Below are 25,847 nucleotides of genomic sequence, written 5' to 3'. Positions count from 1 at the left end.
TCTTGCAAATACAACAACTTACATTTGTTCCAACGCTCTCTTTCAGGACAGTTCTTATAAATGTTGGGCCAATATTATAAATGCTTCTAATAAAAGAACTTATAGATTTGTTTGATGAAAAACCGGATTGAACACTGTGTATGTTCTTCATGAACAGTGAAAAGACTTCATTAATCGGCAATAAAATGCTTTGTTTACATTCGCATTTAATCATTTAGCAGACACTTTTATCCAAAGTGACTAACAAATGAGGATGATGGAAGCAATCAAAATCAACAAAAGAGCAATGATATGAAAGTGCTATAACAAGTCTGTTTGCTTAATGCAGTACATGTAGCAAGGTTTTTAAAATCATAAAACAAAAATGGGAAAATTAATAAATAAAAGATAGAATAGAAAAGAATAGAGCTTTTGTTAATTGTATAATTAAAAAGAAAACTGATAGAATACAAAAAGATTAGAGAAGCTAGTTCCTTCTTTTTTTTAATAAATAAAAGATAGAATAGAAAAGAATAGAGCTTTTGTTAATTGTATAATTAAAAAGAAAACTGATAGAATACAAAAAGATTAGAGAAGCTAGTTCCTTCTTTTTTAAGAAAACAAGCTGTTAGTAAATAAATAGTGCATGTCTAAAAGGTTATTATTATTTTATTTTTTTAGAATAGAATTACAATGGAGAGTGCTAGAGGGTCAAATAAAGAGGGAAGAGATGTGGTTTTTAACCGACTCTTGAAGATGGCTAAGGACTCAGCTGCTCTGTTTGAGTTGGGCAGGTCATTCCACCAGGAGGGAACATTTAATTTAAATGTCTGTGAAAGTGATTTTGTGCCTCTGTGGGGATGGAACATTAAAGTGATGTTCACTTGCAGAACACAAGCTTCTGGAGGGCACATAAGTTATACTGAAGTATTACATAAGGGCATCTGAAATGATTAATTTATGTAAAGGGGTGCAGAGCTAGTGGTGGTTTTGAGGCAAACACTAATGCCTTGAATTTTATGTGAGCAGCTATTGGTAGCCATTGCAAATCGATAAACAGAGGTGTGATGTACATTCTTTTCGGCTCATTAAAAATGTATCTTACTGCCTTGTTCTGAATTACTTGTAAAGGTTTGATAGAACTGGCTGAAAAACCTGCCAAGAGGGCATTGCAATAGTCCAGCCTGGATAGAACAAGATCTTGAACAAGGAGTTGTGAATCATGTTCTGAAAGAAAGGGCCTGATCTTTTGATGTTGAAATCAATCAATCAAATCTGCAGGGCCGGGCAGTTTTAGCAATGTGGTCTGAGAAAGTCAGCTCATCAATCATAATTCCAAGGTTTCTGGCTGTTTTTCAGGGAGTTATGGTTGATGTGCCTAACTGGATGGTAAAATTGTGATGAAACAATGGGTTTAATGGAACCAAAAGCAGTTCTGTCTTGGCAAGATTGAGTTGAAGGTGATGGTCCGTCATTCAGTAAGAAATGTCTGTTAGACATGCTGAGATGCGAGCAGCTGTTGATGGATCATCAGGATGGAATGAGAGGTAGAATTGAGTGTCATTAGCATAGCAGTGACATGAAAAGCCATGTTTCTGAATGACTGAACCTATTGATGCCATGTAGACAGAGAAGAGAAGAGGTACAAGAACAGAGCCTTGAGGCATCCCAGAAGTTAGATGTTACAACTTCACACCTCACCTCTCAGAGATACCTTGAAGGACATATCTGAGAGATAAGACTCAAACCACTGAAGTGTGGTTCATGACATGCCCTTTGTTTGCTTTAACAATCCACTTGTTTTTATAATTGATTAACAATTCATTGTTGCTACTGCAAAAGAGCAGGATTCACCATCACCCACATTATCTACATTGTTTGATGTCGTAACTGTTGGCTCCGCTCAGGTTAGGTGGTAACCTCTGGAGGGTTGGACCTCTCTGTGGCCGGAGTGCTGCAGTCATGGATGCCCGTGGAGATCTGAGCGGTGCAGGCAACAGTATTACTGTGGACTCTGCGGTTGAGTTGGATGGCTGTGGTCTTGGAAGGCATGGAGGAATGGCCATTCTGCATTAAACTCCTCCTACAGCAGAACATTATGCAGAAGCACCTGTAGAACTTTGGACAAAAAGAGAGAAGAGACACTTGAGATCTGAGAAACACTTAACATTCACAAAAATATGAAGCACTGCAAGATGATTTTGCAGGGTATCAAGATCACATTAGTGAAATTTTACGGCCAAAAAAAGGTCTTGTCAATAATGTAGCAATGCATACTTTATAGCACAGCTTACATACAGTTGCAATCAAAATTATTCAACCTCTTTGACCTGCAGGGCATTTTGCTGCTGCGAACAAAATTTTATGAAAACAATTTAATTTAATCAGTAAAGTATTAGAGAAAGTTTGTTAATATACACTTATATTAGTGATTCTGAGAATGGAACACTGATGAATCATGATGAAATTCAAATTGGCTCTAAACATTTATGTTCAAAATTATTCAACCCCCCCAAAACTCAAATTTTGTGCAAAATCTTTTATTCTTTAAAATCACCAATAAACGCTGTCTGTAAGTGCTTAGAAGCTTCTGTCACCTCTCTACTACAGTCTTGGGCCACTCCTCAACTGAAAAAGCTTCCAGATCACTGCTAATCTTTGGTTTTCACATTCACCACTGCTTTCTTAAAATTCAACCAGATATTTTCAACAAATGTCTTTGAAATCTTCATGTAGCCTTAGCATTTCTAAAGTAATACAATATTTACTCTCTTTAGCTTTTGTGAGATCTCGCTTGACATTTTTGCTACTCAACTTCAGGACATGCATGGGCTGACTGTATGTGTAACAGCTCAAGCGAATTCTGTTTAGTGTCTAAAAGCTTCTAAAGGCTTAATTGTGTTTTGAGACTGTTTTATTCCCCACCATGCAAATAAGTGATTTAAAAACCGCAATGACGAATAGGGGTTGAATAAGTATGACATAGCGGTATTATTATAAAAAAATCTTATAACAAAAATATTACATTATATATTGACTATCACTTTTAATATACCAGTGAACTGTTATAGATGCAATTTTTATTTTATCCTGGATCTTCAGAAAAGCTTGTATTTGTAAATTACTGCAGTCTCTGAGGGATTGAGTAATTTTGATTGCAACTGTAGATGTCAAAACAAACATTTGTCTGTTGGCCAACACGGTGAATTTGAGAGACCAACTTTCTCTTTGTCTGGATTCCGATTTCCTATTGAAGAACAAGAACCAAAAAAAAAGATACATAAAAACTTTATATATATATTTTTTTTTTATAAAAGATTTCTTAATATATATTATTAGAGCGCACATTTCATCAATGCATGTTTTTATAAAGGGGGAAAATATTTCATCAAAATATAATAACTTCTCTAAAAATGACAGGCTGACATCCATAGATTCAGCATAAAGGTTGTTCAGTTAAATCTGAATGTTCTTGTAGGTCTTGGCTAAGCAAAATTAATTGAATGGAAATTGCACAATTCTTATTTTCTCTTTTTTTTCATGTCAGATTCTGCTTCCTAAATGGTTCTTTCGTCTGCTTGTTCTCTATTTTCTCATTCACTGACTGTCACAGTTTGAATTAATGTGAATTAGTTACTGACCAATTCATCACTGTGGAATTAGACCACACTGCTCTCTGTTATTGCACGTAGCCCCATACGGGTAGTGCCATATTTTTCTTTTATTATATTATTTTGTATGGCCAGTCTATCTCACCACATTTAAAGGGCACCTATTATGCGAAATTAATTAAATGAATCCCTGAATAAGAAGCACTTTTTTTCTTCTACCCTCAACCCTAATCTAATGAACATTTCCTTCACTGTGTGTGTGCTACTTTGTTAATGTCGAGTTGTGTGTCTTTCAGGCATCCTGATGATGATGTCCTTATGTGAAGAGGTTCATGTGTACGAGTACATTCCTTCACTGCGACAGACGGACCTGTGCCACTACCACGAGCGTTACTACGACGCCGCATGCACTCTGGGTGCGTACCATCCCCTGCTCTACGAGAAGATGCTCATCCAGCGCATGAACGTCGGGTCCGAGGACGACCTCAAACGAAAAGGCAAGGTCACACTCCCCGGATTCAAGAACGTCCACTGTGAGCCCTGAACAGAAAGATGCAATAACGGCAGAAGAGATCTGCAGACGACACAGGACCGCACCGAGACTGTTGAGAAAGGACCTTGTTAGATACGAAACAAACCTTCTGCTGTAGTTCATACAAAAAAAAATGCTTTTCCTGAGCCTAAGCTTAGAAAAGATGATCAGAACAGCAATAGATATGTCATGAGAAAAGCTTTTTAGGTCTGTGGATGTTCATGGTGTTAAAAGCCATCAGAAAACAGTGTTTGGTTTTTAATTTAATTTAATTATTTTTAACGGAACTCTGTTTTTCACAGGGTTGAAAGTATTAGCAGTCGTAAACACTGAAAGCTACACTGTTGGGGTGGAAAAAAAATTCACACAAATACATTTTAGCACAAAGGCTAGATTTATTCTCTGACTGAAGATGAGCTTTATTAATCTGTTCACAGATTTGTTTTCCACATACTGACAGATTTGAAAGCTTCTCGCCATAATGCTATGATTGTTTTTGTAAATTAGGTGTCGTTTTCTGCTGTAATATACCTAGTGCCACATTCACAAGCCTCTTTGAGAATATTTTGCTCTTCCAGAACGTCTCGCTGAACTGTGGCAAATGAATCAATAGTGTTTTCCTACTGTCTAAATGTTCTTTTAAAACGGAGTACTTTAATGTACTTGATTTTAAAATCAGCTTAAAGGAGATTTTGAATGTGACCATGGTTAATTTAACTCTCGTTTTATACTTTGAAAAACCAGTCTAGACAGGTGGTTTACAGAAAATGGTTATTATTGCTTGTACTATGGACTCAATGCAGCACTGTAAATCTTATTTGGGACTTTAAGGCTGCTGGCAATATAACAAGTGCAGTGGGGATATTATTTGTTAATTATAAACTTTAAGGTTTTTAATATCTTGTAGCCCCTAAAATCAAGAAGTCTCCAGCTGGAGTCGTCTTTAAAAGCGAATGAATTGTCGTCTTCTCTTAAATGTACAGTTAATGCGATTTCACTTTGTGGTTTGACTTTTCTACAGGAGAGAAAACTTGAAGGTTTATTTACTCATGTGCATTGTTTCAATGTGTGCCATTTTAATTGAGATCGAACACTTTCACAAGCTGATTTTTCTGGAGATCTGGTGAGGGGAGCTAGTGTCCATTTTAATCTCTGTTGTATATTGTAGACGTAAAACTAGTAATTGATGATTTCACTCAGGAGCTCACGATACTCTCTCACCAGGGTGAAATATTTCATTTTCCTTCTAGTCCTATGATAGGCTGAGATGTGTAAAGCTAATATTTGACCTTTACTTTGTCCTGTTTCCCCATGTTGGGGGATTGTAGATGTTGAGAAACGAAAAGTGTGACTTTTTTGAACTCTTTTTATGTGGAATGCGAAATTAGGTTTTGGATGTAAATACTTTCTCACTGGTTTAGAGCAGCTGAACCTGCAGTGTGTCGTCGATGTTGGGCTGGCCGTGGTTGTCGCGCTTGTGTGACCAATCACAGTCCATCGCACTTGCCTCCAATCTGTGACAGTCAGATAATTAAATAGGGGTTTTCTGTTGTTGTTTTTTTCAAAACTTTTTATTGACAGGAAAATGGAAAGGAAACGACTTGGGGGAGAACATATACACTAGCTACAGTACATTTGTGGTCATTTATATTTGCTTTTATTTGTTCTAAAACACTAAAAACCTTAATATTGTGAAATATTATTACAACTTAAAATACCCGTTTTCTATTTGAATAGATTTTTTAATTTGATGTATTCCTGTTGTACAAAGCAGATTTTTCAGCATCATTACTCCAGTCTTCAGTGTCACATGACTCTTTAGAAATCATTCTAATATGCTGATTTGGTGCTCAAATAAACATTTCTTATCAATATTGAAAACACCATTTATGTGAAAATGAAAATGGCATTACATTGTGACATTTTAGTTTTTTTTTTTACTGTCACTTGATCATTTTAATGTGTCATTGCGGGGAAAACAAAATTTAAACAGCAATGTACACAACCATCAGGCCATGGCTTTGTCTGACAATAGTTTATCAGCGTGGCCAATCGGTCATGTGACTTACAGAAGGATTAAAACTCTGCCTTCTACTTTCTCTTTAGTTTTTTTAAAAGCTTGACGGTGAGAGGCAGATTTGTGTGTCATTCCTCTGTGAATGTGTTTTCTTAAGCCTTTAACAAGAGGTGTTTCGGTGGCTTAATCCCCGTCAAGAGACTAGGTGACTGGCGTTTACAGCCATTTTAATAGTATTATTTGAAGTGTTAACTGTAAATAGTTTTTTTTTTTTTTTTAATGTCATGGGATGATATGACTACTTTCGGAGGGTGGGGGGGTGGATGTACATTACGGTGCACAGAGCATGTGACAGAAAGCAGGGCTTGTTAGTCTTCATGGTAAATACATTTACAGTTCTAGAAACCGTAGGATTTAGCCTGTGATTGGAAATGTGAGCTGGGTCTCTAGGTTTAGGTTTTGAGCATATAGTCTTTGTAAAAGAAAAGAGTAAATGCAGTTGATTTCACTGGCAAACTTCAATGCTGTGTCGTAGATGTGCACAGTTACAATTCAGAGGACTGTGCCAAATGTGCTGTTTTCCTAAGTGTGTGTGTGTGTTTGTGTGTGTGTGAGAGAGAGAGAGAGAGAGAATGTTTGAATTGTACTACATTTGTGGTGCTGTGTATCTGTGCCAACTTTCCTTTCTGCATTTAAAAAAATAGACTTTCCTTTTCCATCTATTATTTTTCGTTTCTCCTTCTATTCCTTTTTCATTTCAAACATTTCCTTTAAATTTCCATTTTTTTCTATAATTCTGCACCACAGCCTATCTTTTTTCTGTCTGTTAAAGTTATCTGTGAAAAATTCTTGATCTTTAGACTGTAAATATCTGCAATTGTCTTTTACAGGCCAGTTCACTTTCAAAAGCCATTGGATGTTTTATAATGTTTATTTCTCCATATGTCAATACACACTTGTTATTGAATTCATTTTTAAACCGCTAAATGTTTGTGTATAATTTTGACCATTTGTCTCCATTAATAAAACCTTGACCTTTACTTGACCCAGTAACATATTGTGTGCTCCCTGTCAGTTTCTTGTCCCTTTTGGTTGTTTTTGTAAAAATAATATTTTTATGGATTCAAATTATTGATTTGATACACACACATACATAGTCATGTGAAAAAGAAACAACACCTTATTGAATTTCATACTTTTCCTTATCAGGACATAAATAAATAAAAATCTGGTCCTTTGGAAAATGAAACCTCAGATGAACAACAACACATAACGTATCACACAGTCATTATTTATTAAACCGAATAAAGCCACTGTTGAAAAGCCATGCGTGACAAACTAAGGACACCCTATGATCCAATTGCTTGTAGATCCACTTTTAACAATTATAACTTGAAGGATAATTTTCTGTATGACTTTATCAGTCTTGCATCGTTCTGGGGGAATTTTGGTTCACTCTACAACACCTATCCAGTTTGAGGTTTGTGGGGGCATCTGTTTCTGCACAGCTCTCGCCACAGTATTTCAGTCAGGATGAGGTCTAGACTTTGACTGGACTATTGCAACACCTTGATCCTGTTCTTTTTCAGCCGTTCTGTTGCAGGTTTGCTGGTGTGCTTGGGATCACGGTTCTGTTGCATGACCCAGTTTTGGCCAAGTTTTAGACAGGTGGCCTCACATTTGACTCTAGAATACTTTGGTATATGGAGGAATTCATGGGCGACTCGATGATTGTGAAGTTTCCAGGCCCTTTGGTTACAAACCAAGCCAAAAGTCATCAGCTCTCCACCAGCATGCTTGACTTTGGTATGAGCTGTTTGTACTGTTATTCTCTTTAGGTTCTCTTTCAAGGGAACTTCAAATGCATCCTCTAGGGGCTGCTATGGGGAGCTCGTGTAGAGCTGTTAGAGGTTATGGATCGTGTCACGGCAAAGTTGGACTTGCCATTAAAATGTGCTAAAAAGATGACGATGTAAGGCCATTAAAAAATAAATAATAATAAAGAAAAACCCTCGATGTTCATTTTCTTTCTGACCATAGACCTCCAGCTCAGGTGAGCCTTCAATTTCTGCATGATCTCCATACAGATATCAAAAAGAAATGAAAGAGGCCGTTTTTCTCTCTCATCCCTCGGTTTCAGCATTAGAGTAAATCTGCCGACATCGAGGTGATGCGCGGAAGCGCCTATGAGGGGAAGCCCCCTGTAGAAAGAGCTAAAAAAATTATAATTTCTTTCTGCGGGGGGAGACATCCTCTCTTAAGCTCCCTCCTTGCCATCTAAGCCCCTTCAGAAATTAATTTGGCTTAGATGGCAAGGCATATGCAGTAGCAGGTCAGGCTGTGGCTTTGTTACACACAATGGTGGTGCTTCAAGCTGCTAAGAGACCTGGATGGAGGCAAGGGCCTTTCTCCTGATCAGGTAGCTGTGCCACACCACGGACTTCTCTCCATGCTACCAAGCAGGACGCCGCCGCCATGGGCGGGACTAGGGCGGCCATGGTGGCAGTGGAGAGACTTCTGTGAATGAACCTGGCAGACATCAGGAAGAAAGAAAAGGCTTTCTTCTCGATACTCAGGTTTCGCCTTCTGAACTTCGTTTTTTCCGGTGAGACTGTGATCGAGAAGTTCAGGTAGACGAAGGCGTGCTCTGCTGCTCTCAGATCCTTCGTTCCACGCCATCCAGGTTCATGTTCCGGTATTAGGTGGCTGAGATCACAGGCTTCTGTGGGAGCCTCCTTTATCATCAGGCCTGGCACAGCACTGCAGGGAATTTCATGGAGCTCGGAGTTCTCCTCTCATATGAGACTGAGTTCCCTGTTTTTTCCCCAGAGCACTCCAGTATTGTTTCCATAGATCGAGTTGATGACTCTCAGTCATACTGTTTTGAGATGCACATTCCATCAATGAGCTGCTCTATCAGAGTGCCACGAAAGCCCCTCCTTAAAACAGTATTTGAAAATCCATGCTATGGTAAGTGTGCACGTGAAGTCTTCGCACACTTTCTGAAATCCACAATGTGGTAAGTTTGCACGCTAGTATTGTGTGTTCTTTCTAAAATCCTAAATGGTGAGGGCTTAGCGCGGTTGCTTATGCCCTTTCTTTAATTGGTAAAAGCCCCGTTCAACTTGGGCACCACTCCACTTATGTATCCTCAGATACCTATCTAAATAGGGTGTTAAAGGAACTGTTGAGACAGCTCTTTCAGCAAGCTTATGCGTAAGCTAGCGGTAGCCCCTGTGTGACAGGCAAGACTTGGTAAAAAATGGTAGGTTCTTGGTATATCCCTTTAAAGGAATCTTTCCTGATTCCAAGCCTTCAGCTTTACCCTGGGCCGAGGCCCTAACAATTAACTCCCATGGAAATGGTAGAGTTGGTACTTATTTCTCACCATAATTCTGGCCTGCACTCCCCTCAGCAGGGTGACGTGGGTATATGTTCCCCATAGAGGCCCCTAGAGGACGCAGTTCGAAGTTCCCTTGAAAGGAAACATCTCAGGTTACGAATGTAACCATGGTTCCCTGAGGAGGGAACGAGACAATGTTCTAAATGTCTAATGGTTTGTTCAAATGCAACTTTGCAAGCATAAGCTATCCCGCCATGTCATTTTTTTTTTTTTTTTTTTTGAGAAAAGAAGCTTTCCTCTGGCAAGCCTTCCAAAACATGCCATACTTTTACTTACTATCTCAAACTTAATCATTTAACATGTCAACTGAGGCCTGTAAAGTGTGCAGTGAAGTTCATGGGTTGTCTGTGATTTCTCAAAAGTATTGGATGGTATGATGATTTTCCTGGGACGTCCACTCCTGGGAAGATTGGTGTCTTCCACTTATGAATAATCTTCCTCACTGTGAATGATGTACTACAAATCTTTTTGGAAATGGCCATATTAGTCTTCCCAGATTGATGGCAGCAACGTTCACTTCTCTAAGATCATTGCTGATGTCCTTCCTCTTTAGCATTGTGTTAACACATACCAGAAGCCTCCAGACCAGCAAACTGCCAAAATGTTATAGAGGTGCTCACATTTGCTGATGATCAGTTATTACCATTACTTACACTCTTAATTCTTATGTTAACAGTAAGGGGTTTACTGATGTTTAGGGACACATGAGTTTTCCATTTTGCCCTAGTTTTTGTTAAAAAAAATAATGACACAGTGTAATGTCATGTGTTGTTGTTTATCTGAGATTTTATTTTCTGTATTTTAAGGGTGTCCTTTCTTTTTCACATGACTGTATATATACATTCAGGAGGCCTTAGCAAACTTTCAACTGGGCTGCAGGATATTTAAATGAATGCTATTATTCATCTATTGAAGTTTGTTACACTTTATTTTAAGGTAATGTTATTGCATTGTAATTACACAAGTAATATAAATTAACTTATTGGAAATATGCCAAAATTATTTATATGCAAATTTATATGCATTATTTACTTTCATTGTTATATTAAATGTACATAATTTATTTAAATTAAAATGCAATAAAAACAATTAGATGTGAGCTGAAATTCTATATTTCCCCCATCCATAACAAGAACATACAGTTCTTGAAACTTTGGAAAGTTTATCATGGTTAATTAATTAAATATATCACAATGCTCACAGTTTCTTTGAATTAAAAAGGACGTTTGAAAACAAGCATCTGTGTCATAATTGCAGCTTTTATACATGCATATGAACCTTTGTTACCATCTATGAGGATAAATATGCGATTTATAGTGCTGTTACCTGTTTGTTCATCAGGATGTATATAAGTGGGTTGATGACAGTGCTGCTCTTGGCGAGGAGAGAGGGGACCACACTGGCCACAGGTGAGATGATTCCTGGCCGGCCAAATGTAGCCATCATGGCCACGACACCGTACGGCATCCAACACAGAAGGTAACACACCACCGTGGTGATAACCATGAATAAAACGTGGTATTCCCGTTTCCGCGCTGCTGTCTTGCGTATCTTCCCTACCTGAGAAAGAGAGACAGACACAGAGACACTTGTCTATTGTAAAAATGGTGTTTCGCAGTGTTAACATTTACTTGCCATCTTTGTCAATTCATTCCACAAGGCTGTTGGATTCTAGATTTTGATTGATTGATAAACATTCTAAAGAAACATTAGAAAATTTTTATAGGCCAAAACCTAGAAATAAGTTAGAATTTTAGCACTTCTGTCCATCGTCCTGGAGTTTTTGCTTAAATTTCTAAAATAAGGTCTAAGGGTAACATTTCATGTTTTATTCTATGACATAAAAAATATCTGTATACATCCTTGTGATGTATGAAGTAGTTCCTTATAGTCCCATGTCTATAGACCACATTACAGTTCCATGTCACTTTACTAAAATATTTCCCTTATTTCAAATGTCCTGTGATAAAAATGAACCAAATACACTTACCAAAGAAACAAGTATGACAACAGGATAAAAAAAAAAAACCATACGATTTTCATGTTTTCCAACTGAAATACCTTTTATTTTCTATGAACAGCACACTTCTCATTCTCCATCTCTCTCTGCATGCACACACACTCACGCACAGAAGGAAACATACACACACAGAGAAACTTGTTTAGAAAATCTAAAATTATGTTTTGGAATTAGCAACAGAAGCTTGGGAGTCTGTGTGAGAAATTAGTTCTACACATTTGTTGAATTGTCCTAATTCATGCAGAAATGGGTTTTGAATGCCATTTCATGGTGAATTTAAAGAGAGGTTTGTGCGTTTTATTGGAAAATACATATGTTTTACCATTGAATTTACTTGTTTTTGCATCTGCAAAGCATGGGAAAGAGGTAAATAACATTGTTTTATTTGGTTGACCAGGCCATCCTTTTCCAATGTGGTATGATGCATGCCCGACTTATGTTAACCAAAAAACAATAACCTCACATTTATAAAAGAGTACTCATTGTCCTTTTTGAACTGTGGGTGGAGGTGGAAGTAAGTGTTTATTTGCCTTTGACTCAGTCCCTCCATGAGAACCCTTCATGAAATGAGGTCTAGTCCTTATCAATGCTCATAGAGCACTCTGAAATCAAAATAATAATAATAATATAAAACATAATAATTGCTCTGCAAGCCACAACCTTCATTTATATGAGTTTTAATTTACATTTTATAATAAGCTGTTGATTAATGCCTTTCAGAAAGGACAAACAACAGTCTGTAAACATATGATTATCAAAGACATTATGCAACTATAGTTGAATTATTTCTAATAATGTTGCATAATATCTCTTCTTTGTTTTGTTTTTTGTTTTTTTCCAGTTCATGCAAGGTCCTTACATTCAAACACCCCCACACAGCAACACAATGTCTAAGAACAAAAACTAAATTCACCGTTAAAGGTTTTCATGATTTGGGCCGTTTCATGTAAATTATAGCATTCTGGGAAATTATCTATAAAATACTGAAATATTACTTAACAATTAATGATTTAGAATACTCTGCAACATTTAAGCCTTTAATGAATTTTTCCTTTTTTTTCAAAACCAGTTTAGCTCCAGGCTTACACTTCATTCTATAAAACTTCCTCAACTGTAGTCGTAATTAATAATATATCATATAGTGCTTTTCTGGTTACTCAAAGCACTTTACACAGAAAAAGGGCAATCTCCTCACCCACCACCAATGTGCAGCATCCCACCTGGATGATGTGACGTCAGTCATATTGCGCACAAATGCTCACCACATACCAGCTAATTGGTGGAGAGGAGACAGAGTGATAAAGCCAATCAGACGATGGGGATGATTAGGAGGCCGTGATGATAGACAAAGGCAAATGGGCGAATTTGGCCAAGATGCCGGGGTTACACGCCACTCTTGTAGGGCCTTCTCTGAAGCTAAGCAGGGTTGAGCCTGGATAGGAAACCTCCAAGAAAAACCAGGTCGGGAGGCCAGCAGCGGTCTGTGGTCACCCTGTGGTCTGTGTGGGTCTTAACGCCCCAGTGTAGTAATAGGGACACTATACTGACTAAAAGCACCGTCTTTAGAATGAGACGTTAAACCGAGGTCCTGACTCTTTGTGGTTATTAAAACCCAAAGATGTCCTTCGACAAAGAGTAGGCTATTTGGTCCTCAAGACAGTTTTCTATATCTTAAATGTAGAAAAAATATCCTTATCCATTTAGAGCATAATGTGTACAATTGGCTGGTTCCTTGAGCAACCTGTTAAGAGTTCATCAGGATCTAATTTTTTTTAAGTGAAGTGAAGTGAAAGTGACATTCAGCCAAGTATGGTGACCCATACTCAGAATTTGTGCTCTGCATTTAACCCATCCGAAATGCACACACACAGAGCAGTGAACACACACACACACACTGTGAGCACACACCCGGAGCAGTGGGCAGCCATTTATGCTGCGGCGCCCGGGGAGCAGTTTGGGGGTTCGATGCCTTGCTCAAGGGCACCTAAGTCGTGGTATTGAAGGTGGAGAGAGAACTGTACATGCACTACCCCCACCCACAATTCCGTTCGGCCCGAGAATCGAACTCCTCCCTTCGATTGGGAGTCCGACGCTCTAACCATTAGGCCACGACTTCCCTATTTGTGTGTATGGCAGTGTGATTGGATGTAGATGCTGTATTATTTGTGCATCCCAGTCACTGGAGTGTAATTCAATTTATGCATTATGCATTTTAGCAGACGCTTTTATCCAAAGCTGCTGTGAGGAGGATAACATACAAATTTGCACTCTGGCTTGACAATTTTATCCGTCCAAGCCAGTGTGACAGATCCCCATATATGCAGTTTATCATGTTGAATTTCTGATGTAATATTAATCAAGACATTTTCTCACATCTGTGACTTGCTGGGTGAACATATAAAGCTTATATATGATGTTTCATGTATAATGTGAAGGGTGCATGTAATAAATTGGCTGTTATGAAAAATTCAGACATTGCTAATCCCATCTAGTCACCATCAGTCACATCAGAGTGCTTGTAACTGATAAAAGGGCCTAGAAGATCAGAGGAAAACTTTCTGTAAATTACTTTCAGTCACTGTAATCAGAGTGCTTTGCCAATTTCATTAGTTGCATTACATAGAGCTTAGTAATTTGTTAAGAATTCAACTCATAGCTCAGCTGGACTATATAATGTTAGCAAATGTTAAGCTTGATTTCTTATTTATGAATTCTTGTGTGTTAAGCTAGCACCATGACAAGGAGGTTATCTTGGCATATTTTTAGATATTAAAATATACTGTTAAACATATTTAGAAAAATATAAATAAATGATAATACAATGCATTAATTTATTAGCACACCTGTCAAAATAAAGAGAGAAAACTAAAAATTTAGGAATCTGACTAAATCTCAGTCTCTGCATGTTGTTATTGACTTCTGGTAGTTTCTAATTGTTCCCAAAGGCTTCTTTTTGATTAATCTTTTGTGCGATTTATCTATGAATCCGTTAAATCCCAAAAATCATTATATTTTAGCATTAGACTAATGTGACTAAACCATTACATAAACATGAAAAAAAAAAAAAGATTTTGGTAATCATCAATACTGTTAGTCATGACAGGTGTGGCATAAACCTTACACTGGGTAGTGGAGGTGGTCTAATAAATTTGTTAAGCACTGATTTTGAATGTATTTGAAATAATTATCTTATGCTTCCATCTCCTATGCGTTATTCAGTTGAACAAAAACAAAGTAAAACAACAAACTGTGAAATGTAATTGGAGATTAAAATGACTTTTCTCTTTTAATTTATATATATATATATATATATATATATATATATATATATATATATATATATATATATATATATATATTCCTCTGATGCCAAAACTGAATTTTCAACATTATTACGTCTATCTTCATTGTCACATGATCCTTCAGAAATGATTCTAATTCGGCAATTTTAGAAATTAGTATTAAGGGTGAGTGGATAATGTCAAAATTTTCATTAATCCCTTTGATATTCTATGAAACCGTGATATGGTTGCTGTTCAGGACTCTTTGATGAAATTGATTTTTAATCTATTTTGCTGAATAAAATCATTGATTTCTTTGAAAATAAAAAATATCTTAATGAATCTAAACTTTTTAACTGTAGTGTATGAAGCTCAAATAATTAGCTCATTCCAGTGCTGTCTCTTTACTTGCCAACAGTATTGACTCTCTGTGTAACAGACAGATCCATTCAATCTCATTTAGTTCATTCTTTTGAAAATCATATTTTGAAAATCATATTTCCAATGTTACAAAAACTGCATACTTCCATCTAGGAAACATTGCTAAGCTACGAAACATGTTATCTGTTTCTGATGCAGAAAAGCTAGTTCATGTATTCATGACCTCTAGACTGGACTATTGTAATGCACTTCTAGGTGGTTGTCCTGCTTCTTCAATAATAAAGCTACAGGTAGTCCAAAATGCAGCAGCTAGAGTCCTTACGAGGTCAAGAAAATATGATCATATTAGCCCAATTTTACAGTCTCTGCACTGGCTACCTATTAAGTTCCGTATCAGTTACAAATTATCATTACTTACCTATAAGGCCCTAAATGGTATAGCTCCTGCGTACCTAACTAGCCTTCTACCACGTTACAACCCATCACGCACCCTAAGGTTAAAAAACTCTGGACTTTTGGTCGTTCCTAGGATAGCAAAGTCCACTAAAGGAGGTAGAGCTTTCTCACATTTGGCTCCCAAACTCTGGAAAAGCCTTTCTGATAATGTTCGGGGTTCAGACACAATCTGTCTGTTTAAATCTAGATTAAAAACACATCTCTTTCAACAAGCATTCAAATAATGTATCTTAAATTGTGAGTGTAGTTGCATCTGATCAAAGGTGCATTTTTATTCATTAGCTTGGGTTAAACTAATTTTACTTTGTTGGAACAGCAGCTATGCTAATGATGTCTGTATTTTGTTTCTATGTTTCGCCGTAACTAGGATTTACACAAGCTCCAGTCTGGATCCAGAAAACCTGAGAAGAGATGATGCTGACCCCTCAGAGGACCCCAGATGATGCTAACCCTGAATCAACAAACAGAACTAACAATTATTTCTAAATGTGTGACTGAATCATATAATAACTTAATTAATAATTTTGATAGTTCTTCGTCTAGCTGACTACGTCTTGTATTATTATTATTATTTTTTCTAAAATCCTGTCAAATGTGCACAAACTACTAGCTACTACTAAATATTGTAGAAACATAATTTTCTGTAAAGTTGCTTTGTAACGATTTGTTTTGTAAAAAGCGCTATACAAATAAACTTGAATTGAACTGAATTGAATTCTGCTGTAGTGATATCAGATGTTAGACAGCCTAACAGGGGGCACCACTAAATACAGTGATTTTAGATTTAAGTAGCACCACCAGTGTAATGGCTTTTTACTATTATCAACACAAGGAAGACACAGGTGTAAAAAAAGGTTTTTATTAACAAAATGATAGACAAGAGTAACTATACAAATACTTGATTGATACAATGAATGGATAAGGTTCAAAAGATTGATAAATGCAAGTGACTGAGGTTGATGCTACCATGGACGTTACAGTATGTTGTGTAAAGATAAACTGAAGTATCCTAGGAGTAATAAGGTAAACCTTATTCTAGTTTCAACAAATACATTGAAAGATTATTTGTTATTAACTGAAATCAGTTTTATAGAATCTAATGCAAATTAGATAATCATACACTGACAATACACTAATGCCAAAGGTCTCTGGAATTTTTACGTGCTGCCTGGTCATGTGCTGAATTTGAGCGGCGACGTCTTAATCTTGCAGTGGAAGGAAAGGAGTAGGATCCATCTTGAACACAAAGCACTGGTGGATGATAAACTAGTACCTTTACAATAGTACCTGGTCATCATAGCGACGCAGCAGGAAACTGCCATTAAGTAATCTTCTACACGACACACACCCGCTACCCACACACAGGACAATGGTGGAAATCGAGTGTATGCTGTTTTTGATCCTTGGGATACCATAATAGTAATGGTTATATCACACAATCTCTGGCCAAACTATTTAAAAATGGCAGGGTTATTCAGGATACTCCGTCTGGCGCGTGCAATGATGACACAGTGAATAGTGATGATTCTCTCTGACCAATCAGCAGTCTGCCATGTTTTGACGTCACATTTTAGTATCGCCTCAGCTCGCTCAGAACCTCGCCGGAGGTGATGCGACAAAAAGTATCTGAAAGCAGCTTTTACACAGTGGAAAATAAAACAAAGGTGAGTTGAGTCGGGGCGAGCTGGTACTGTGTAGTGGAAAAGCGCCAACTGATGTTGACTTTCTGAAGTCGTTGCAAACGAAAGATCGCTGAAGAGACAATTCAGAAGTAATTGGAAAAGGTCCTGGCAGCTTGGGACTCACAAGCAGACGATCGCTGAAGAGAAGATTCTGAACACATTGCAGAAGATTGGGGGGAACTAAGCTTATGGTTGTTGTTACTGTGGTAATTTCCAAACTCCCCAAATTCACTTCTTGCTGAACTTTCTTATTTCTCCGGCAGCTTAGCTCTTGGCTTAGCATTAGACCACACTACTTAGAAGCTAACTTAGCAAAAACATCTTAGCACACGGTCTTAGCAACAGGTCGACCATTCCACGTAGCACACTTCTTTGTCTTGGATAGAACATTTCTTTACCTGAGAAGTCGGGTTTGCAAGTTGACACCTTTCAGATCCAGCATTCTGATTAGCTGATGCTTTCAGTGCACCTTAGAAGTATGGCCTCTCTCTGGCATCTATTTGCATAGCTTAAAGTCCACATTAAAAACGATGTCTTCAAAGATTTTCCTATGCATTATGCACTTTCCAAACCAATTTCAGATTAACATACACATTGTGCTGTAAATATGAAGACCAAAAACCAATGGGTAATGCTGAACATTAACCAATACATTCATATATATATATATATACTCATTAAGTTTATACAGCTCTGTAAATTGATGTGAGGAAGGTTAAGTAAATTTTGTGTCTATTTTGTGTGAATGCATGTAAAAATTAGTTTTTCCTTTGTGGCTTTGGTCACATGGCAAACAGTGAGGGAAATGTATGATCATTCACACTTTGATAAGAGTAAGGGTGAGCAAAGCAGTTTCTAGTTGGGGGTTACAGCATTATATTGTTAACCACGCCTCTTCACAAGGTAAAACCGGTTTGGTCAGCCTGAGGTAGTGAGTGATTGTTCACACTAAGGTCTCAAGAATGAAGAACTGCGATCAGTGAAAGACCACATGAGCCCCTTTCATGTTACTAGTAGTGTTGTCCAAAGACCCGGTACGTCGGTACCAAGTCGGTACTTAAAGAATGAAAATGTCACAGTACCAGGTTTCTTTAAGTACCGGTGGTACCGAGTACCCGGTCAACCCAGTTCTTGATGCATACAGCGCTATGATTTCCGCGAAGCAGAAAATGCAGACGGAATCTCAAAATCCAGTCGTGAAAATGAAACTTACATTTTAATACGGACAGTCATGTCAAAGTTAGCATAAATCAATCAAATCTCCATATGGACCAGTATCTGTAAATGTTAAGCTGCAAAAGTTGGTTGAAATCTGAATCCTGCTTGTTCTGCACATCTCTGTGTGAATGAATGAATGGTTTGTTTACTACATAGACTGAAGCGTGTGACGCTTGCAGTAATGAGGACATAAATACACTTCACAAGCATTTTACCATTTCATTTGTCTTAATTTAAAGGTATTCACGGCAACCCGTCAAAATTAGTAAAATGTTTACATAAAGGCATTGTGCTAAAAAAATTACTATTTTTTTATTAGTAGAATGTATGTGATACTGCTACTATTGTTGAAAAAAGTAATACAACTTTTTAAAGAAATAAATCACACAATATTTCTTCCATGTTTTAATTTTAATAGCAAATCCCCTTTATTTACCAAAAAAAATTGAATGTGTTTAAATTTCATTAATTAAAAGACAAATTAAATTTGGGTGAAATTTGTTTACTGTTTTTCATAATTATATCACTTGTAGAAAAACTTTAGACACAATTGTAAATAATTATAAAGAATGATATTGATTAAATTTTTAGTAATACATTTTTTTTATATAAATATATATATTATTTATAAAGTTAATTTTGAAAAACATTTGGAGCATTTTTTGTTCATTAAATATAAGTTTTTGTTTTTTAAAGTAATGACCAAGCGGCCAGTGGCAGACAGTAAGCTGATCATATATATGTTTGATCAATTTAGCTTTCTCAAATCATCACAACTTGATTAAAACAAAATCAATAGATATACTAAAACAATTCAGGCATATAACAATGTTTAAACGTTAAACCTAGATAAATGTGTGCTATATCCAATAGTTTCACTTTGCAGGACATGGAGGCGCCAGCGTGATCACTTGCATGTTTTCCTTGGATACGCCGTCATTTTTGCTCGTAAGGTAAGAGTAATTTATCATTCGTAATGGTAAAGGGTAAACTTATTTTTGTACACTCACAATATCAACAAAACATTAAAAACAAACATAATGCACTTTTTGCCACCTGGTCTTGAATAGGAGCGCTTCATAAAAATGAACTGAAACTCAGCGATTACATGCCTCACATATAAATCTATCTATAGAATGCTTTAAATTAGTACTTAATGAAATAAAACATATCGAAAACAAAAACTGTTTTATTATAATCATAATCCGTATAGATTCATTTTTTAAAGGCACGTCTAATGAGGTGATGAGCACTGCACATGACCATTTGGCTCATTGTTTGTCGTTTTTCAAATTTCAAAATGCAGCTTTTCCCGAAGCATTGGGAACTTGTAATAACTCCCCATGCTCCAACTTCTTCCTCATGCTCTGCATGGTCAACTGTCACCTGTATGCTAATGCATGCGTAAAGCCTATGCATTGCGAATTGCATAGGCTATGCATATTATTTATAATAGCTTATAATCTTTACAACAGTATTTTATACAGTAGCCAATGTGTGCTCTGCGCGTATATGGGCACAATAAAAGGAGAGAAGCTAAATGAGCCCGATGTAACAGAAATGACTCGAACCAGACAAATTAAAGAGTCAATCAGGGCTGTGTTTGAAACACGAGCTGAATTCCTCAGAAAGTCATAAAACATTCTGTGCCACAAGTCCCAAACAAGATAACCAACCAACCAACGCTTTCACAGAACAGCTTTCAACATTAACACCACTAGAACAAGAAGAGAAATTTGGTGTCAAATTTGTTGTTCGTAATGGAAATGCAACGCTGGAAATCACATGTAAACCCATGAGAGTTAAACACTTTCATTGACTTCCCCCCACCTAGCAGAACCAGACTGAAATTCCTAAGGTAGGGGAGGGGGCTTTGAACCTCTGGTCTCCACAGAAGTCTTTGTCAAGAGAATGGCAAAGAAACTGTCTTTTGTACATATACAGTATATGGACCAGAATGAACTCAAAAAGACTTATAAATGAATCAGTCCATCGCTTCACTCCATATTAATTTATGTGTAACCCACACATTTGACTATCATGTTATAATCACTTATTGTGTATGTCTTTTAGTAACTATGGGATAGCTTAAGGATACATAGTCGTGTCTAGTATCCATGTAATTGAATCTGCTTGCTTGAAATAGTCCTAACAATCATTTATTTGTCTCATGTATTATATTCTGGTTATAAGAATCATGTCCAAAATTAGACCCTGCAAGAGCGGGAAAATTCGGGCCACATGCATGCTTGGTAAGATAAACATATGATTTATGATGCCCCTGAGCCAAGACAATATCTGATTGGTCAAGACAACATTTAAGGTGTGGCCAACAGTTTAAATACTTAGGACACCATAAAATCTTGCTTTTAGTCTTTAGCTATTGCTTCTGCTATTAGTCATGTCTGCTTTTCTAGTCTATAGCTTTGCTTCTGTTACTAGTCATGCCTGCTTTTAGTTTTAGCTTTTAGCTTTGCTTGTTAGCTTTAGCTTTTAGCCATGCTGTTAGTCATCACTGTTCTTTGAGCGCGGTTGTAGCGTGCTTCAGCCTGCACGCCTGCTGCTACTTAGCCACGATGAGAAGGAACACAACTTAGTCTCGTCAAACTTTATTTCTTTTCTTTTCCGTTTGAGAGTTTCATGTTCTGAGTTAAGTTTTGTAACGTCGAGTCTCCGACACCTGACCTCGTCTGCGCGTTCAACTTTAACCAGCCACACAACTCCATCTTCAGCCAACGCCCAAACATAGGTTTCCCAAGACGTCATTTCAACGACTACTGAACTTCCAGCCAATCAGCGACAACAAAGGGACACCTTCAGGCAATGTACTTTCAGACATTTGTGCTGGTGTATCTAATATAATTTTAACATCATTGAGGAACTCAATGCAAGGGTTACTTAAGTGATTGATGGCTGTTCATGTCTATGCAATTTAACGTATTGCTGTAAACTTGGGATCCATATTTCCATTCTCTTAAACTCATCTTTCCCTAACTTTCGATCTTCCAGCAACTTGTGTGAATGTGTGAGTGCGTGTGTTTATGTGTTAGATTAGTTTATATGTCTTAGATTTATCTAATAAAGCCTTATTCATATTGAAAAGAGAAGTATCTTGTGTTTTGTGCTTACAAGTTAATGTCTTAAACTGCCGATCTTGTTACTGTGCTAATTGATAGTGTTTTCACTATAGTTTGGATATTGATATCCAGCGCAGATTTGATGTTAAACGGCTTGTTCAGTGAATCGCAGGGCGTCTCAGTGATCAGCCGTGAAACAGTGATTCTGTTCAAATTCCCTTTAAATTATTAAATGATTCCCTTTGAGATAAATTGACCTGTTTCCCTTACACCGAGCCCGATTTGTAAAAAAAATGACCCAAGCCTGGCCCGAATGGACTCAGTGGGACCCGACAGGCTTGCAGACCTCTAATGGTGAATGGATCAGTCTTTGATTCATGAAATGCTGCCATCCTTATTCTTCCACAAATGATAGGTTATATTTTTTCCATTTACAGCATGTTGTGTACAATTGGCTGGTACCTCGAGCAACCTGTTAAAATTCATTTTGGATTGCATTTGTTTGTATGGCAGTGTGTTTGGATTTGGATGCTGTATTATTTGGGAGTCCCAGTCACTGGAGTGTAATGGCTCATTTCCACTGAGAAGTACAGTTTGGTACATTACAGCACGTTATGCAATTATTTCTGTTTAAACTGTCAGAAGATGTGAATGTTAAAAAAGCAAATCATACCATACCACTTTTTTGGTACCCTTCCATTAGGGTACCTAGAAAAGTAAAGGGTACCAAAAGGGTGGAGCAAAACTCACATCAGAATGTTGATTGGTTGACTAGAATCGCCACTTATGCATGAAACAAGGGGATAAATCTTCTCCTTCACTCGTTGCCCTTTGCTTTCCATGAATATTGGGTTAATTTACCTTTAATTTACCACAAACACACACACAAAAAATGTAGTTTTAAGAGTTTTTCAGGTGATTATGTAATTGTTTAAATCTACAATTTGCGGTTTATTTATAAAGGAAATTTGCTATGCCGATTTCGGAGCTCCAGGCGATCACCGGTCACTCAGTGCTTATGTATCCGCTGAGAGATACAGAATGTCCTTCTGACATTTACAGCTGGCTCTGATGTCTCTGTAGAGATTAAACATAAAATGCAATTTGTTTTGTGTTGGCTATATTTAACCGGTATTCGTGGTATCATGAATCTATTATTTGTTTCTGGTCATATCGTTTTGGCTGAGCACAAAGTTATGTTTAACTTTATATGTTTAATGAAATGTAACTTAATATTCAGTGCTGTAGCATACGTTTGAATGAATTGTTTGCTTTTTTCTTTATTTCCTCTTATATAAGCCTCTTATACTTTGTACTTATACTTTTATAATGGCTATTATTGTTCATTAAAACTAAACAAAAAGAGGCAGAGTTGTGCTTGATGTCACCTTTCATCATTGATCGCTACTATCCAGGATACACCACGCCAACCAAGTAAGGGTACTATTGGCAGTGGAAACGCAAATCTGATAAGAGTTAGCTGTACTGAATCATACTGTACTGTACCGTACTGCTCAGTAGAGACGAGTTCAGTTGGCTGCTGTGAGGAGGATAACATACAAATTTGCACTCTGGCTTGACAATTTTATCCGTCCAAGGCAGTGTGACAGATCGCCATATATCCAGATTATCATGTTGAATTTCTGATGTAATATTAATCAAGACATTTTCTCACATCTGTGACTTGCTGGGGGAAAATATAAAGCTTATATATGATGTTTCATGTGAAGGGTGCATGTAATAAATTGGGTGTTATGAAAAATTCAGACATTCCTGATCCCATCTAGTCACCATCAGTCACATCAGAGTGCTTGTAACTGATAAAAGGGCCTAGAAGATCAGAGAGGAAAACATTCTGTAAATGACAGTTATAGTCATTCTAATTAGAGTGATTTGCCAATTTCATTAGTTGCGTTTACATAGAGCTTAGTAATTTGAGAGTTGGATTGAAATTGAAAGAATTCAACTCATAGCTCAGCTAGACAATAAAATGTTGGCAAATATTGAGCCTGATCCAAATGAAAATGCATGCATTCTTATGTATGAATTCTTGTGTGTTAAGCTAGCACCATGACAAGGAGGTTATCTTGGCATATTTTTAGATATTAAAATATATTGTTAAACATATTTAGAAAAATATAAATAAATTATAATACAATGATTACATTATACATTAATTTATTAGCCCACCTGTCAAAATAAAGAGAGAAAACATATATTTTAGGAATCTGTCAAAATCTAAAAACTGTAATGTCATTTATTAGGCAAATAACAAACTGAAACTACTAAATAGTCTTTATTTACATATAACAACCAAAATAACGTATTTTATTTTGTATGGCCTCCTTTTGCTTAATATGGTCTCATAGCTTAAAGTCCACATTAAAAACAATGTCTTTAAAGTTTTTCCAATGCATTATTCACTTCCAAACCAATTCCAGATTTACCTACACTTTGTGTACATTTAAAATAAGGAAAACTGTCTTTAGGACTGAATAGCACTTTTTTTTGTCCGGTCACCATGACAACATATAGCTTCTTTGTTCCTTCAGTCATATTACATGCTAACCCTTCAAAGCCCTTTTCATTTCTCTTTTATTGCTTTCAAGAGCGAGAATATATCCAGACACAGCACATTTTAAGAGCTAGAGTCTGACAAGGTATGAATTTGACTTCTCAGTTGGGACTAATCACTAGATTTACAAAACTATGTCAAGTAAACTGTTAGTTTTTAAAGCAAGATTTTAAACGCAGATTCTTGCTCCCAAGTGAATGTTATAGAAACCAGACTTAATTGTGGTTTTTAAAAAAAAATTTATGGTCAGAACATGACAAACACTTAGTGTTTTTGAATTATGATCTCCCAGTGCTGTTTAGTGGTCGTGTGACCGATACTTATCAGCGGTTAAACGCATCTGCTTTATCCCAAGGCATTTTTTGATGCACAACACAAAACCACAGTTTACCTGTTTGACGGCGTACAGCAGTCTCCCATAGCAGTAAACCATGACGAGCACTGGAAGTCCCAAGCAGAAGATGAACAGGCAGATAATGTAGGCATTGGACTGGGTCGAGCGCTCGGTCCAAGATACAGAGCAGCTGGTTCCTGCTCCCTCCAGCCCATAACTACTCCAGCCCAGAAGAGGGGGCACTGTCCAGATCAAAGAGTAGAGCCACGAACCCAGTACTGCCAGAAGAGGTTTGCGATAGTCTGGACCGCGGTTATGGTACACCGTCAATGTTCTGTAGCGGTCGTAAGAAAGAACCACCAAGGATATCAGAGACACGATGCCTGAGAGAAGAGAGAGAGAAGAACATACAGTGTAAGTGTGGCATTCAGCTGAAAACTGAGGCAGTTTTTGTGTGAAGGGCAGCTGTAGCCTCCAAAAGTACTTGGGTCAAACTTAGAAATTATTTAATATGGTTGCATTAGATATTTAAAGCAAACACATTTGCATTTAAACAATTATGCATTCCACGTAGTTTGAGGCTGAGAGATGTTAGTGGATCATGTTCATGGTTAATGTGATGAATCACACTTTTGGTTACTTTGATAGGACGCCTGTGTGTACTTGAGGAGAACGGACTTCATACATCCATGAAAAAAATCACCTTGGTTGCACCATTCAAGATTTGATGTAAAGGGGCACTCACTTGTGCACTGCTATATATGTTTGCGTTGCATCATTAAACTTACTTGAAATATAACTCAACATATAAATTAATAATTACAGAGCCTCTGACGAGGAGTAATGGTTGAAATAATATAGTAGACTAGACTGACTTAATTGCATCAATAAGGTCTTGTTTTGCTTGACAGACTTCAACCCTTTAGACATATATGATGATGTTGACATTAACACTCATTTGCATTTTTAAGTGACAGAACATTATGTAAATAAATTACATTGTAAACAGCTCCAACCTGACCTTTACAGCAAACCTCTGCGGTTGATGTTGTGTGTCAAATAAAATCATTATAATAAATATGTATTTTTTTTAAGTAGTATTTATTATTTATTGATCTTTACTCAATTTAAATACAGTCTTTGAATGTTATTTACATATAAAAATACCTATTGTGTTATTTATGATTAAGTAGTGTTGTATTTCAATGAAAACAATTTTTACTGTTAGTTACATGGGCTAAAATATGATCAAGCATAAACTCAGATTCATACCTTTTCAAC

General features: G+C 36.9%; 2 protein-coding genes across 6 annotated transcripts in view; one reads left to right on the top strand and one right to left on the bottom strand.

Moving 5' to 3' along the window:
• Positions 1–5,677, top strand: part of st6gal2a (ST6 beta-galactosamide alpha-2,6-sialyltranferase 2a) — a 56,080-nt gene extending 50,403 nt beyond the window's left edge. For all 5 annotated transcript variants that reach the window (XM_026272324.1, XM_026272325.1, XM_026272328.1 and 2 more), the window contains one exon: positions 3,887–5,677. In XM_026272324.1, the coding sequence (XP_026128109.1) occupies positions 3,887–4,134 (248 nt within the window). In that variant the 3' untranslated portion in view covers positions 4,135–5,677. The remainder of the gene's footprint in view (positions 1–3,886) is intronic.
• The window catches only part of LOC113108910 (vertebrate ancient opsin), a 44,889-nt gene that overhangs the window by 1,149 nt on the left and 17,893 nt on the right, over positions 1–25,847 (bottom strand). The window contains exons 2-4 of the mRNA XM_026272330.1: positions 24,624–24,949; positions 10,869–11,102; positions 1,844–2,097 (exon numbers count right to left, since the gene is read on the bottom strand). Of these exons, the coding sequence (XP_026128115.1) occupies positions 1,888–2,097; positions 10,869–11,102; positions 24,624–24,949 (770 nt within the window). The 3' untranslated portion in view covers positions 1,844–1,887. The remainder of the gene's footprint in view (positions 1–1,843; positions 2,098–10,868; positions 11,103–24,623; positions 24,950–25,847) is intronic.

This window comes from Carassius auratus, chromosome 9, assembly GCF_003368295.1.
Source record: "Carassius auratus strain Wakin chromosome 9, ASM336829v1, whole genome shotgun sequence".
Lineage (NCBI taxonomy): Eukaryota > Metazoa > Chordata > Actinopteri > Cypriniformes > Cyprinidae > Carassius > Carassius auratus.
Note: the sequence above shows the minus strand (reverse complement) of the source record. Positions and strands in the feature narration are given on the sequence as shown.